General features: G+C 24.9%; 1 protein-coding gene across 2 annotated transcripts in view; it reads right to left on the bottom strand.

Annotated features, from left to right (window-relative positions):
• Positions 1–5,895: 5,895 nt before the first annotated feature.
• LOC136075091 (uncharacterized) overlaps positions 5,896–16,160 on the bottom strand; it is a 42,335-nt gene continuing 32,070 nt past the window's right edge. For both annotated transcript variants that reach the window (XM_065787338.1, XM_065787339.1), the window contains exons 4-5: positions 10,278–10,556; positions 5,896–6,025 (exon numbers count right to left, since the gene is read on the bottom strand). In XM_065787338.1, the coding sequence (XP_065643410.1) occupies positions 6,018–6,025; positions 10,278–10,556 (287 nt within the window). In that variant the 3' untranslated portion in view covers positions 5,896–6,017. The remainder of the gene's footprint in view (positions 6,026–10,277; positions 10,557–16,160) is intronic.

Genomic DNA, 16,160 nt, shown 5'->3' with positions numbered 1-16,160 from the left:
GGTTATAAGTTTTATCAATTAAGGTTGGGTTAATAGGTTGTAAACATTGGTAACTTTTTGTTATCATTTAATAAAAAATAACATTATTTTATTCAATGCAGTTATTTATTTTGTTTACTTCAGAGTTTTAAAAATAGTTTTTAATTTTTATGAATTTATACTTAAGACTTTTGGTTTGTTTTTATGATAAACTTACCTGACTTTTAGAGACTATCTTTCAGGGTTATAAATAAGTGTCCATTATTTTTATTATTCAAAGAGTTGATGCGCGTAAGAAATGTTATTTCGTAAATTTTCTTACACGCATCAGCTGTTCGAATAAAAATTTTCAATTTTCGTAAAAGAAATTTTTTAAAAAAAGGGCCATCTTCGTTAACCGATTCTTTGAATTGGGGATCAATTAAAAGAAATATTGATCCGACTTAGTTTGATGACCTATATCTTTTTAATGAAGCTCTTTAATCAACGGATTTTTTTTTTTCACTACGTTTAAATCTACAGGCAATTTGATTTGTAATAATTTTTGAATTATCTTTTAAGATAAGGCTCTGTACAAGCGCAAAAAATTTTAATTTTAAAACAAAAATATCACCTTTAGTTTACCATTATGGAAAAAAGTAAATTGCTACCCAGAAGACACGCCGCCGACAAAAGACTTATTTTGTTCACTTACAAATTTTTTTAGCTTCAATAAGTCTTTGAATTTTTCACATGAAAGTGGCAAAGGGGCAATGTATGCTTGTTTTGGCTTATCAGGTACTTCAAAGAGTTAAGATCGAGTCAATATTCTCCCTCTCATTGAACCAGAACATGATCTAGTCCTATGGGATGTAACACGCATAGAACTAAATATACCACTCCAGTTTTCCCTATACATAATTAAGTTAGAATTCGCCTTTGATATTTCAACTTCTCTGAGTGAACATGTCTTAAATGGACAAACATCTAAAAAGCTTGGCTTTAAAAACTCTGTAAACTTCAGAAACTTTTCTTGTGTCATGTTTATAATGTTGAATGCCTCTGGTTTTTTGCGAGATGCCTGGAAAACACTCCTCCAATTTTCTGGTGTTTCTGCTAGAAACTTTTGATTAATAATAGCCATATCTCTGTCACTTTCCTTGTAGAAATGACCTCTAATAGGATATGAAACTGTTATACTGTCAAATCTTTCTATTTTATGAACTAGATGATAAAAGAAACGCAAAACTGTCCAGTTTTTATTTTGTCCTGCACAAGAATCGCAAAACAATTTGATATGCTTTACATTTTCAGGCAAATGACAATTAAAAAAATCATGAAGCATAAAACATACATCATCCGAGCCTTTGTTGCCTACGGTTTCATCATAGCAATAAAAATATACTTTTTGAGTGGAAAGTATGTGAATGTAGTATACATCTTGAGTTGAAATGTTTGGGCATTTCAGGTTTTTTTGAAAATCAAAGGAGATTGCTGCAGTCTAAAGTTTGCTGAGCTTGTAAACGTGCAATTCTTTTTCCTTGATAAAATATTTCAGCTTTTCTCTGATGACGTTCAAGAAATCCATTCAAAGCATTTTTGTTTCTTAACAAATACTTAGCAGCAAAAGCGTCAATAAGTACTTGACAATCTATTGCAACTATTTTTTTCTTTGTTAAAGCACAAAATGAGCAGGTGTCCTTTCTTAGATATCCAAATGAAGTGTTGAACTTTGAATTAAAAATTTTACGATAACTTTCATAGGAACACTTTTCTAAAGGATACTTTTCTTTAAACATGCAGTACATTTTAAAAAATATTTAAGTCTTCTGGAAGGTAAAGTCTGGTAGATTTTTTTCTAGCATAATGAGAAGATCGTCCTCGAAATGACTTGATATGCTGCACTATCATATCAATATTTTCAACAGTAAAAGCATGTTTTTTGTTTTTATGACGTCCTCTCATATCTTTACAAGGTAGACCTAATGATTGAAAAAAAAATAATTGAAATAACATGACAAGACATAGTTTGTGTCATTATAAAAACATTCTAAATAAAAACATCTTATTATTTTAATGCTCCATTATATATAAAGATGTATATAAAGATGCTTTGATACACACACATATTTTTGCAGAACTCTTATCTCTAACAATGTTCAGGTGATACTTAAACAAATAACTACGAAATTTAGTTTGTTCAATTATTAAATTTCTGCTTCGTCGACGCTTAATTTTATGAACAGAAATAAGAGAAGAAATATGCAAATCCTGCTCATCTTTTGTTTTCAAGATGTTGAAATATGATATAAGTTTTATTATGTTGTCTTCTGCTGTAACTTCAAAACACTTCAGACTAACACAGTTACATGGTATTCCTATAACATGATTTTTTAATCTCAGATTTCGAGTAAACTCTCTTCTTCCATTGACTGTTTTTTTTTTAGGTTTTTCTGTTGCTGGAGAGTTGTTTAAATTAGCCGCCACCATATTTTTTTAATGATATATTTTGGTCACGTGACTTATTAATTTATTATGATTGGTTTAGTTATTAATAACTTGGACAACTGCGTTTTTTACCAAGTAAACATAGGACAACAGTGGTTGTTTCATAGTTGCCTTTTTTTTAAAATGACCATTGAAGCTTATAACATTTTTTATTATGAATTTTCAAATTAAAATAGCTTAGTACTAGAATATCATAAAAATATCTCAAACTCAAAATTTTCAAAAAGTGGACAACTGTGGTTTTACCCGTGTGGTCTTTATATATATATACATATATATATATATATATATATAAATATATATATATATATATATATATATATATATATATATATATATATATATATTTTATATATATATATATATATATATATATATATATATATATATATATATATATATATATATATATATATATATATATATATATATAAATATATATATAAATTGGCAAGAGCCTGTCTATTAGTCGCTTTTCATATATTTATTCAAGATGCCATAAAAACTCCTTTTACAATTAAAAGTTCTTTTGCATTTGAAAGTTCTTTTTCCATTAGTATTTAAAATGCATTTTCAATTTAAAAAAAATTAGTCTTAATGATTGCGTGATTTAACCAATTTAATTTTGATTTAATAAAGCATTCTGGATCATTTTTGGACGAAAAATTTATTGGACGCGAAAAAGACGTTTAATAGACGATTAGAATTTAAATTGGACGGACGAACGCTAATTGAACGTCCAAAGGACGTCTTTTTTAAGTCCCGTGCCCACTGTGCCCAAGCAAAAATTGCATAGTTTATGTGACAATGAGTAAATGAATGATGTAATTGTACTAGATTAAGTTTAATTAAAACATTTCTTGCTTTGAAAATATTCTTATACCTTTTTAAATTTTACTTGATAAGTTTTTAATGTAATTTTTCCATGTAAGATTTTTATCTATACAAACACCTAGAAAGTTCGTTACTGTCAATAAAAATCTGTGAAAAATTTATCTATAAAAAATGAAAAAATTATCGATCGATTATTTGTCACAAACAGTTCTTTAGCAGAATAAGCTCGCTCAGACTTAATACTTGTTGGAGGAAAAGTTGCCATTGAATTGAACAAAAGTCAAGATCACCAATTCTCTTTCCGTTCATTAGAAACATCTAGGCAGAGAACATTTGTCAGTCTTTAGAATTAGAGAATATAATGGCATTATAAAAACTTCACGTTCTTCAATAAAATAAATCTTTTCTAAAAAAGAGATAAATCTTTCGGAATGCAAAAATAGATTGATCTGCCGAGATTGATCTGCCTACTTTTTTTAAATATGTTTTAAATTATACTCTTTATTGCAATGTACAGATTTGAGTTTCGTTCAAATAAATAATGATATCAGAATTTCATTTAGCCTGTTTATAGGAACTTGAAAACTTCCTGACGCCATATTTATTGGTTCAATAACAGTAAAAATGTTGTCTAAAATGTTTATTTCATCTTAGTTTTAAAATAAATGCGGAAAATCATCTTTTCATACTTTCCTTTTTGAATTTTTAACTTTGAGAAATTATTTAATTTTCGTCAGTAGACTATTCCATTTTGTTTTGCATTCAAGGATAAGCAAAAACTCTTTTCCGTGCTGCTTTTTGATTTATTCTTGCAGAATATGATTTTTGACAGAGGTTTTTGAAATAACTTTATAATTTTTCTGAAATGTAAATGACAGATTCAATGTGCAATTTTACTTTTAGAAATAGAATGTTTTCATCCATGACAGCATTAGGAAAACTGACTCTAGTATCTGATACAGATTCAACACTTTTATCTTAACATTTGTAGTTTACAATCCATGGGTTTAATACTCTTGATGCTCAGTTGGAACCAAGTATCCAAATTTAATCATTATGAAAGCTTTATCCTTAACTGAGCAGACAATGCTGTCACCAATATTTAATTAAAATGAGCATATTGAGCAGCAGTTGGGCAGTGGTTAGTGCGCTAGCCTTAGATGCAAAAGATACGTTGTTCAACGCCTCCTTTTGGACATATTTTATCACATTGATAAGGAAGAAAGCGTAAAATTTCTTTTATATGCTCTTCTGCGGTGATCTATGATAAGACCGTAAGTACCTATTGGAGCAATTAAAATAGATAGATAAAAAAAAAACAAAAAAAAAACTAGATATTTTTCTGTTTCAGCGACATTTGCTGCAGCTTTTTCAACCGGCAGATTTTAAAAAATCGAATAAAGGACAATTTCCAGTATATTTGTTTTTGATGAATAATAAAATTTATCTAACTTTGATTTCTCAAAGATATGTACTCAACCATCATCAATTATAAAGCGTTTTTCAATGGTCATTAAAAACTAAGAATTGTTTTTAAGGTCTTAACTAACTGGATTGCTTTCTTGTTATTTTTTATAACAAGAAAGCAATCCAAGAAATATCACAAATTGCAAATCGAATGAAAGAACTTCTAACCATGACATTGAAACTTAATCCTGCCTGTGTCATTAGATTTTAAATAATTTCTTGAATTAATTTCTTCGTGAAAAAAAGTTAAAGTTTCTATTTTGATTTTGGTTTTTCTTTTGGTAATACCCTATTCCAGTGGAACTTGATCATTTACTGATAATTTCTCATATTTTGCAGTTCAATGTTTTTCCTTTTATTAGGGTGTAGCGTTTCAAATCTTTAAGCATGTTGACCGAAACCAAACTAAATTGATAATTGTCACAACAAATATAATACATAAAAGTAGTAGTGTCTTTCTTAAATTATTCAGACTTAACCAATAGAATCAGTTTCCAAACAAAACAATCAACAGCTTAGTCGATAAAAAAGTTATTATGAAGTTTTTAATTTTTTTGATTATGCTGTTTCAAACATTGTAAATTATTTTAAAGTATTTTTGAGCATAGATATTTATATTTTCTTTATTTTTTATCTTCAAATAAAAGAAAAACAAATAAGTTGAAGTAGTTTGGATTCACTTAAATGAAAACAATTTACACAAAATAGGTATGATATGAGCCTTTCTGAAAGTGATAAGAAAACCCTGACGAAAATTTAAACAAAATGAAAAACAAATTATTATGTGCGGCTGAAAATCATGGCTTCTTTTTACAACAAAACATTAATCACAAAGGTAAAGAAAAAGAGTTTCTTAAATGGAGATTTTAAATGAATTGTTTAATTTATAGTATAGTATATTTGAAGTTATTATTTACCAAAATTTATTGATATAATTTTTCAAGTAAAATACTTTTTTTAAACACTGCAAATCATAGACAGAAGATTATTTTTGTTACTATCATGTTAACTTCGTCTCAATAATTTGATGACAAAACGAAGCTCCTAACACAATTTGTCAACACCACGAGTTAATCGGGCTAGTCATTAATGAGAGCTTTTATATTTAAAAGATTAAATATAAATAAGTATAAAAAATAAACAAATTTATTTAAGTTGGTCATTTTGCACTATAAAAAAATACACTATGTTGAAATTAGATTGTAAAGAAGTGGCTTTTGATCATATACATTAATTGATGAAATTCTTGTTCAAGGGTCTAAAAAACAAAAAAACCAATGTCAACAACAGCAATTAATTAAAACTAAGAGTAATTTTACTGTTTATTATGTTTTACTTTTATTTATAACTTTATTAGTCTTATTTAGTTGTTTTTTCAAATACATACACTACCGTCCATAATTATTCGAATGGTCGTAGTTTTCAAAATAAGATATCAAAGTTTTACTTACTAAGCAAAGCCTACCTGAATTATAAGTTAGCTTTCTTTTTATTAGGCATACAAAAAAATTTATAAAAGTTTGATTCCACTAATTTATTATTTACTTGCCTTTTAATCACTCTTAGCGACAATAACCGCCATACATATTCTTGGTATTCTACTTAACAACTTATCCAATTTGTCGAAGTCAGTTTTATGTCACAAACTAAGAAGTTTTGTCCAAATCTTATGCATCATTTGGCATTAGTTTTTTACATTACTTTTAATTCCACCCATAAAAATCAGACAGGAGAGAAATCTTGTGATTGAGGAGACTAAATCATTTTATTTAATATTTGATCGTTCTCGAAATCAGTTAAATAACTTAAACAAGTTTTTGAAAAATATGTTTTAGATTTAAGTTTCAAGAAATTTTCTTTTGAAAAAATGAATAACTTCTCATTAACCCATCTTTCAGAAGGTGTAGCATAATTCTGTAAATGTACAAGTAAACTACTTTGTCATTACTCCCTGAATTTTCACAAAGTCATATGTGACATTCTAACCACAACACCTTAACACTACATCCACGATGTTTTACAGTCAATTATACACATTATTAAATCATAAATTCAACGGCTTTTTTTCCAGACAAACAGTCTAATTTTAAAACCAAAGATTTTAAACATTAACATGTCAGTCCGCGTTAACTGTCATTGATGGTCCATTTTTTTGGTCCATGTAGTTATGCCGCCTTTAGCATTTTTATTATTCTTATAATTTTTACCAAAGCATTTTAACCAAAATACTTATAATACTTATAGTGCAAAAGTAAACATAAAAAATAGTTAAATTAAAATTAGCATTTAAAAAAAAAGATAATGCCATTCGAATAAATATGAACGGTAGTGTATATTTTTTGACAACTACTTAATATTTTATATATATATATATATATATAAATATATATAAATATATATATATAAATACATATATATACATGTATACATGCATATATATATATATATATATATATATATACATATATATATATATATACATATATATATATATATATATATATATATATATATATATATATATATATATATATATATATATATATATATATATATATACATATATATACGGAACTATAGGATTGTTATAAATTATGTTTTTCAAAGTATAACTTTTATAAGCGTTCTCAAAGTATAGTTTAAATTAGTATAAAGACAATAATTAATGTTTTTATCAGCTGCTAATTAAAATTGAAAATAAATAAAGATGAAAAAACCGGAAAACCAACTAGTTGAAAAAATGAATGAAACGAGAATAAATCAATAAGAAAGCAAAATTATTATAGTTGTATAAAGAAGCGCACGGATTGAAAGGTGCAAAAACTTAATAAGCTCATAGGACTAGAGGTAGAGATAATAAAGAAGCCACAACTTTAGTTGTAAAAACACTTGATTACAACTAATCCTAATGGAGATTCTATTGACTTCATTCAACGTAACGATTTTAACATAAAAGATACATATTGTAAATCGTTAGGCATTGAAATAATAAACAAATTTGCTAAATACATTATCATAAATGATCTAGACAACTGGTAAACTAAAATTATCAAAACTTGTGAATATTTTTAACAGTTTTGAATATTTCAATTTACCAGCTCGTTGTAACTTAGTTACAACCAATAACTACCTATCTATATTATTAAGAAATTAATAGTTACATATTTATAAAAAAATTTCTTCATAATTATAAGAGAAAAAACTACATGTATTAAACTGTACTTTGGAAAATTTTAATTCCGAATTAAAGCGAGATTTACTTAACTATGACTTTGATGTTAGATATGAAAAATTCAATGTATCTTAGTCGATAAAAATAATTTAAAGTTTCAAAGTAAGTAATTCCCCTTATAATTAAATTATAAAATTATCCTTGCATGTCAGCTTTTTTTACCAAATTTAATAAATTTATCGACAAATGTCGACATAATGTATCGCTGTATTTTATTTTAGATTTAGTTTGTTTTGTATTTTCTAATTTATTTTTTGTTTTTAAGTTTTAGTTTGTTTTGTGTTTCTAAATTTATTAAACATATATATTATTTATTATAGTATTTTGATTTATTTGGTATGCATTTGCAACTTTTTTTATATTCGTTATGTATAAAACTTGAAAATAAATATTGTATATTTATTATATATTATATACAACTATTATATTATATAATTATATATTATATACAAGAGTATGTATAAAACTTGAAAATAAATATGAAAATAAATTTTAAAGAAAATATATGTACCAAAACTATTTTTTTATCGCTCACCAGAAAATTCATATGCAGACGGAGTTATAGTTTCCATGTTATAGTTATATACTTTATAGTTTCCATGTTAATAATTCTAACGAATTTATTTATATATTTTTTCTGGCAAAGTTTAACTTTTTTCCATATTTACATTAACACACAGCAAAAAAAAAAAATAAAAAAATAAAAAAAACAAACTAAATTTGTTATAAAGGTGCTCCAAGAACAAATAACGATCTAATCACAGGGCACAGCAATATTTTTAGTAAACATTACATAAAAAAGACAAACGTTTAACTGCTTATTTTCACCATGATTATTTTTATTTGCTTCATCCTAATGAGTTCAATTTTTATTTAAAAGTCCATAAACAAAATTTAAATAAAACTTTTTTGTCATAGATCATCTTAACTTATGGTGCGAGATAACTAACTGATGCTATCGCTAAAAAACAAACTTTGAAAGTTGGAAAACACAATGAAATTGTACAAAGCCTCTACTTAATAGCTACAAAATCTCTAATTAGCTAAAGTATTTAAAGTAAATATACATTGCTATCAAAGCTTTACCAGTAAAGTTAGTGCTGATTCGAATTTCTTAAATACCTCATCTACAAATAATTCTTCAAACTGTATGGTTTTTGAATAAACTATGCCTAAATTAGCTTAATGATTCCAAAATAATTACGAAAATTTTTGTTTTCAATACCAAAATACTAAGTCATTTTATTAATTAATTGTTGAAAAAGTAAAGATATAAGTAAAACTAAGAGAAATATACACACAAAAACTTTTAAGAGGTGTTTTTAAAAACCATTAATAAATGCATATATTGAAAGATTTAGACAGAATCAACATCCAAGAATTTTTATCAAATACAATAAAACCTACAGATTCAATGTAACTATTCTTGAAACGCTTAATGAATTGAAAAAAAAACAAAAAAACATAAGAAAATAAACAGTCACTAGAGAGATATGCTTCTAATTTGTTTGCTTTATAATAAAAACATGTTAATGCCTCTTGTTTTGATATCTTTACTAAGAAGTATACAAAGAAAGATAATTTAATTGACCTCTGCCAATTACCATCTTTGTTAATTTCACTTTTTCAACAAAAGAAAAGTTTCGTGGCAGCAAAAAGAAAGAGTTCAAAGCATGCATAAGTAGAGATAACCAATTTAATTTATCAAGGTTGACTGATGGTTCGATTGGGTAGAAAAACATTAATTTGCTTAATGTCATTACAGATTTCAATTTAAATAAAGATAAATTAGATAAAAAAAGAACAATATATAGAAAATAATATTGAAATTGAAGATGCAAACAACAATGATTTGTTTTGTAGAACAGTTATGCAGTTCTATAAAAATATATGAAAATGTTTTATAGATTTAAAGAAAAAAATTTAAATTTTGAAAGAAATATCAATCCAGATATTTAATTTAATTATTGTTATAATTTTTCTTTAACATTTTTTTGTAGAACTGAGTTTGAAAAACAGGCTAAATAACAAACCGTTTTCTTATAATTTTATAATTTTAAAACTAATGACTCTATGGTATTTTAAAGGTATATTAAATATAGCATATTTATTTATATACTCTTTATTGTATATTATAATATATTATGACTTTAAGGTGTATTTTAAATCAATAAAAATGCTTTATTAAAAACAAACAAAAATTTCATAGTTTGCAATATAAATATTTTTTTTAGCCTGTATTACTAATTAAAAATAAATTAATGGTTGCGTTACTCACTATTTATAAACTTTTTCTCAATTAATTCAACAATATTTTTACGTTCAAATAATAACAATTCATTCTTTAACTGTTTCCATGTTAAGATCCCATTATGTTCAATCCACTTATCTATGACATCAACTGCACATGCTTCCACGGTTTTTCCATTAGCTTTAATGTTTTTAACAACATGCGCAGATAAACCAAGACGACGTCCAAAAACCTCAAAATCATTTCCTATTAAACAACCAACACTGCCAATAATTTGTTCACTCAATGGAAAATCATTATCTTTTCCTAATGTGCGAAAAATATTTGTTATATATATATTAAAAATATTGATATTATTTATAGGACAGATTGAAAAAAAAAAAAAATTATCATAATCAAATAAACTTTTATAAATGAAGCCATACGGGTAAAATCACAGATGTCAGCTTTATAAAAATTTCAAGTTTTATATATTTTTATGATATGTTATATGATATAAATGTTTGTTGAATATATATTAAAAATATTGATATTATTTATAGGACAGATTGAAAAAAAAAATTATCATAATCAAAAAAACTTTTATAAATGAAGCCATATGGGTAAAATCACAGATGTCAGCTTTATAAAAATTTCAAGTTTTATATATTTTTATGATATATTACTACTAAGCTATATTTATTCAAAATTTAACAAGAAGAAAATTATCTTTTATTGTTCTATGGTCATTTAAAAACTGGCAACTTTGAAGTAAAACAACAATACCTTTACAGAAAAACATTTAAAAAAAATAAGTCTTTTACCAATACATTTATGACTTTTGAAATAATCATATCATTTATATCTGATTTTGTCCGTATTTATGATAAGGAGAAGTTCCGTAACTTTAAATTACGGACATTAACTATATATTTTAGTATAATTTAGTATAGCCTCTACTTTACAGAGCGCCATATTTCTTTTTCAGAAGGAGAAATTACACACACATATAATATCAAGTTGGAGACTTTAATATATTTATAATAGTTTCATTGGAATTAAAGCGCTAAATGTTTTAATTAGGTGCATTCACAAAAAAATTCTCTTTAATTTTGATTAAGGATGCTGTTATAATTAGATAGAGATATTTATTAAAGATACTTCTGAAAATTAGTTCCATATATTATATAGGATTTATGTGGTATAAAAATCTTTTTTTGTTGCATTGAATTTTTTAAAGTTCATATTTTTTAGTCTTACGTTTTATAGTATATAAAAGTGTATATATGTATGTAAATATATATATATATATATATATATATATATATATATATATATATATATATATATATATATATATATATATATATATATATATCGTTTGATTTAGTGTTGTATTATAATAATACAAAACCCTTGTTCGTTTAAAAGTGCTCAATATTTAGGAAATTTATTTTGGTTATATATAAATTTCTAAACAGAGCGAATTATAATTATAGTTAAAAACGATAAAGAAAAAACTTTATTAATGCAGTTAGGTACAAGAATGATACAGAGCTATCTAAAGAAGTATGGAAATTAAAAGAAAATAACTTTACACCTTTTGTCAAATGGAGGATTATTAAAAAATGCAAACCATACAACCCAACATCAAGAGTTTGTAACCTTTGTTTGAACGAGAAGTTCCAAATTTTGATGCATAAAGGAGAAAACCTAATAAATACAAGAAGCGAAATAATATCGAAGTGCAGGCACAAAAATAAGTTCCTTATCTCCTCTTTTGATACCGAAGATTGATCCTGGTTGGTTTACGTCACGTTTACCTCACGTTATACTAAATTTACATATACGTTAAAATTTTGTTTCCATGGAGCCATTAGAACTCACGCCACCGTAATTCTAATTGTAATTTAACGTTTAATTTTTAATTTTGTAATATATGGCTGATGATTGCCGTTAGGCATGAAACTTAAAGTTCCATAATAAAAAGTTTTTTCTTTATCGTTTTTAACTATAATTATATATATATATATATATATATATATATATATATATATATATATATATATATATATATATATATATATATATATATATATATATATATATATATATATATATATATATATATATATATATATATATAAGATATATAAATAAGATAAACAACTTTTTCAAATAACATACAATTAAAAAAGCAAGACTTTATTTTTTTTAGTGTAGTCTCTTTAAAAATGATCTTCTAATTATTATTATCGTTATCTCATCTATATTTAAATTACTTATAATTGTGGTTTTTGACAAAGTTAACTGTGGAATAGAGAGCAAAAAAAAATACTTGATGTTAATAATTGTTAAATTATTATTTAATTATTTGTCTGTATTTATATAAATTAAGATTTTATAATTAACTTTTATTGTAACTTTTAAAATGAAATACTACTTTTGAAACTTTTTCTCAGGTTCATGCTATGGTATTGGTTTTAACCCAACCTTGAATTTCATAGGTACCTAAATCTGAATCTTCTCGTTCTATGCTAGACAACTGGATATTTTTTTTCAAAGTTCCCTTGAAATGCTGCCTGGTAAAGTCATGGATTTACTCCACAAAAATGTTTCTCTTTTCAAAAAACTTTATCTACTTCTAACCTGCACTTTCTTCTATATCACTGCCCCCTGATTATCTGCAACTGTAAACTCTACATGCTTGGTCTACATACAATTTAAAATATTTACAACATTACTTTCCTTTTTTTTCTTTACTGTAAATGATGGTTTATAAATCCATATTACCTGAACTAATTATTATTTAAATGTATTGCATAAATGAATCCTGAAAAAGAAAATTAAATAATAAAAAAAACAACTAGTACAAAACAGTTTGTCAGACTTCACCCACGATTTTTAAGTTTTGTAAACAAGCTAGCGATGTTTAATTTGACAAAGGATAAGATCAAAAGACTTTACGTTTGTAACTAATAATAATAATATAAGATAATGTTACAATTTGTAATAATGAATTATTATTTTTTATTATAAATATTTTATAATGTATATAATAACAACTATAATATAATATAATATGTTTATATTTACTATTATTATTCAAATAATTATTTCTTAACATAAGAGAAGTTCATCTGGAAAACACGCCATTGAGGTAGTTCATTCACCACATTTACTGAATGATTATTCAAATGAAGATATTTTGAAAACTAATGACAGTGCATTAAGTATCTGAAAGTATCCTTGTCATAGTCAGAATATGGAAAGATTAGTTGGAGTGTTACAAAGGCATCAGAAAGTAGATATGGCTACAAAAAACGTCATAAATTTGTAATAAACCTGTTTGAGTCTACGGGAAAATTGCTTAAAATTGATTGGAAAGCGCAATTGAAATAAGATATTTATAAAAATACACATTTTTTTATAACCTATAAAAACTGATCTAATTATTATTTGATTGTATCGCAAAAATGAATTCTGAAAAAGAAAATTAAATAATAAACTGATAAAAAACAGTTTTGTCGGACTTCACCCAGAAGTTTTGAGTTTTGTAAACAAGCTAGCGCTGTTTAAACGGACAAAGCATCATATCAAAAGACTTTATGTTTATATTTATTATAACTATTATAAAATAGTATATACTAACAATTTTAATATGTTACAATTTGTCGCAATAAAATATTATTTGTTACTATAAATATTATATAATGTATATAATAACAACTATTATATTAGATAATTTGTTTATATTTATTTTTAAATAATTATTATTATAATAATCATTTTTGATACACATGAGAAGTTCAATTTTTACTAGTTTTCTTAAATTCAAGTAATTTGAATTTAGGAAAACAAGTAAAAACTGAACTTCTCATAGTTGTGCATCAACAGATGTTGATATATTTTAGACTTAACACCTTATGCATATGGTCTATATAACTAAAGGAGGTTTTTTTAAATGTTTTGTACGTGACTAAAGTACTCAAAAATACTGAGTTTTTTATTTTGTGTTTAATGTTTATATTATACCTAATAATCATTTAAAAATGAGTAGTTTTTTAATAGTCGATTTACATTTTTATAAAAGCATATAAATTCTATTCATTTGTTTTTGATTTTTGCGTCAATTCTAAAAAATGTAGAAAGTAACTGTTTATTTTCTGAATTAAAAGTGTTTTTTCGTTAAATTGAACTAAAAAAATGAAATACAAACAGTAAATTTTACAGAGAAAATTCTGTCTCTTTGCTGCTTGATTTTCTCAGTAATTTGCACGAAAAAAACGAAATACGGAAACCATAAATTATACGGAGAGAGATCTGTTTTTTATTTGATAGACTTTTTCCGTTAACTCTTACAGAAAAAAGAAAGAAAAAAAGAAATCACTTTTTTTACGGAGCAAGTGCTGTCACTCTGCTGCCAGACATTCTCCGTTAAATCTACAACGAATTTTAGAAATAGAACGAAAATAGAGTAAATCCATGATTCTAGTTTGCAGCTTTTCCAGTGAATTTTGAAAGTTTCTATCCCATTGTCTAGCATAGCACTGGAAGATTGAGATGTAGGTACATTGGAAACTCAATGTTGGGTTAAAACCAAAACTAAAGCATGAACCTGAGAAAAACTTTAAATAGTAGTATTTCATTTTAAAAATAAATTTAAAAACCTCATAAAAATCAAATGCACACATACATAGTCAAGTTTGTAAAGCACAAAAAAAAATTAAAGTGCATTCATAAACATATTCAGTTACATCACTGCATAAAAAATAAAAAAGTAAATTATTCAAAGTTTAAAAATACAAATATATATCATCAATAAACAAAATGATTTCCTAATGATTTTTTTTTTTTGATAGAGAGTAACTCAATTCTAAAGAAAAATTAAAATGTTTTAAAACTATTTTATTCCTAAGAGAAGCTCCACGAAATAAAATGCTTGATTTTCCAAAATTAGTTAGAAAAATGGTTAAGAAATAAATTATCATTTCTTAAGTTGTATTTATTTTATTCTTTTAAGTATACAAACTATGGAAAGAAACTGGGTTGGAGTTAATTTTACATTTGTAAATAAAACAAAGAATAATAAAAACATTAAGCTGATATATATTAAGAATTTTCATTTTAAATAAGAGAGGCTCCACATGAGTAAATTTATCTTAAAAACTAATAAAACGAGCAATGCTTTTGTTGACGACTAAGAGGCCTTAGTTTGGATTTATTAGCACTACACCAAGCAATATTTGTATAGTTTAAATGACAATGGATAAAGGAGTAATATAATTGAGTTAATTTACGTTTATTTAAAACACTTCTAGCTTTATACAATATTCCTATACTTTTATAAACTTTATTACACAAAAATTCTATGTGATATTTCCAATTAAGGTTTTCATTGATATAGATACCCAAAAAGTTTGTATTAATTTCTCTTTTTATTAGAAGTTTGTCAAGAAAAAGTTATGGTTACTCGCAATACTTTTTTTAAGAAAAAATTTTTTAATTTAAAGTATTCAGAATTTTTTGTTAATTTGATATATATATTTTGAAAAAATGATGTAATGTTGCTATCAGATGTTAGTGTCATCTGCAAACATGATGTCAATCAAGTTTAAAGCTTTATGTAAATCATTAATATAAATGAGAAAGGGAAGGTTTCCAAGTATAGAACCCTGGGGAACACTACAGGTTATATTTAATAGATTGAATGGGTCAGTTAAATTACTATAAACATACTGCTTACGTTTGCTTAAATAGATTTTAAGTAACAGTAACACATCACCTTTAATTCTATAACATTCGAGTTTTTTTAGAAGAAATTTATGATCAATTGTGTCAAAAGCTTTTGATAAATCTATGAAAACTCCCAATGTGAATGGAGAATTTTCAAAAAATTAAGAAATATTGTGAATAATTTGGATTATTGCA

Source organism: Hydra vulgaris, chromosome 01 (genome assembly GCF_038396675.1).
Source record: "Hydra vulgaris chromosome 01, alternate assembly HydraT2T_AEP".
NCBI classification, from domain to species: domain Eukaryota; kingdom Metazoa; phylum Cnidaria; class Hydrozoa; order Anthoathecata; family Hydridae; genus Hydra; species Hydra vulgaris.
Note: the sequence above shows the minus strand (reverse complement) of the source record. Positions and strands in the feature narration are given on the sequence as shown.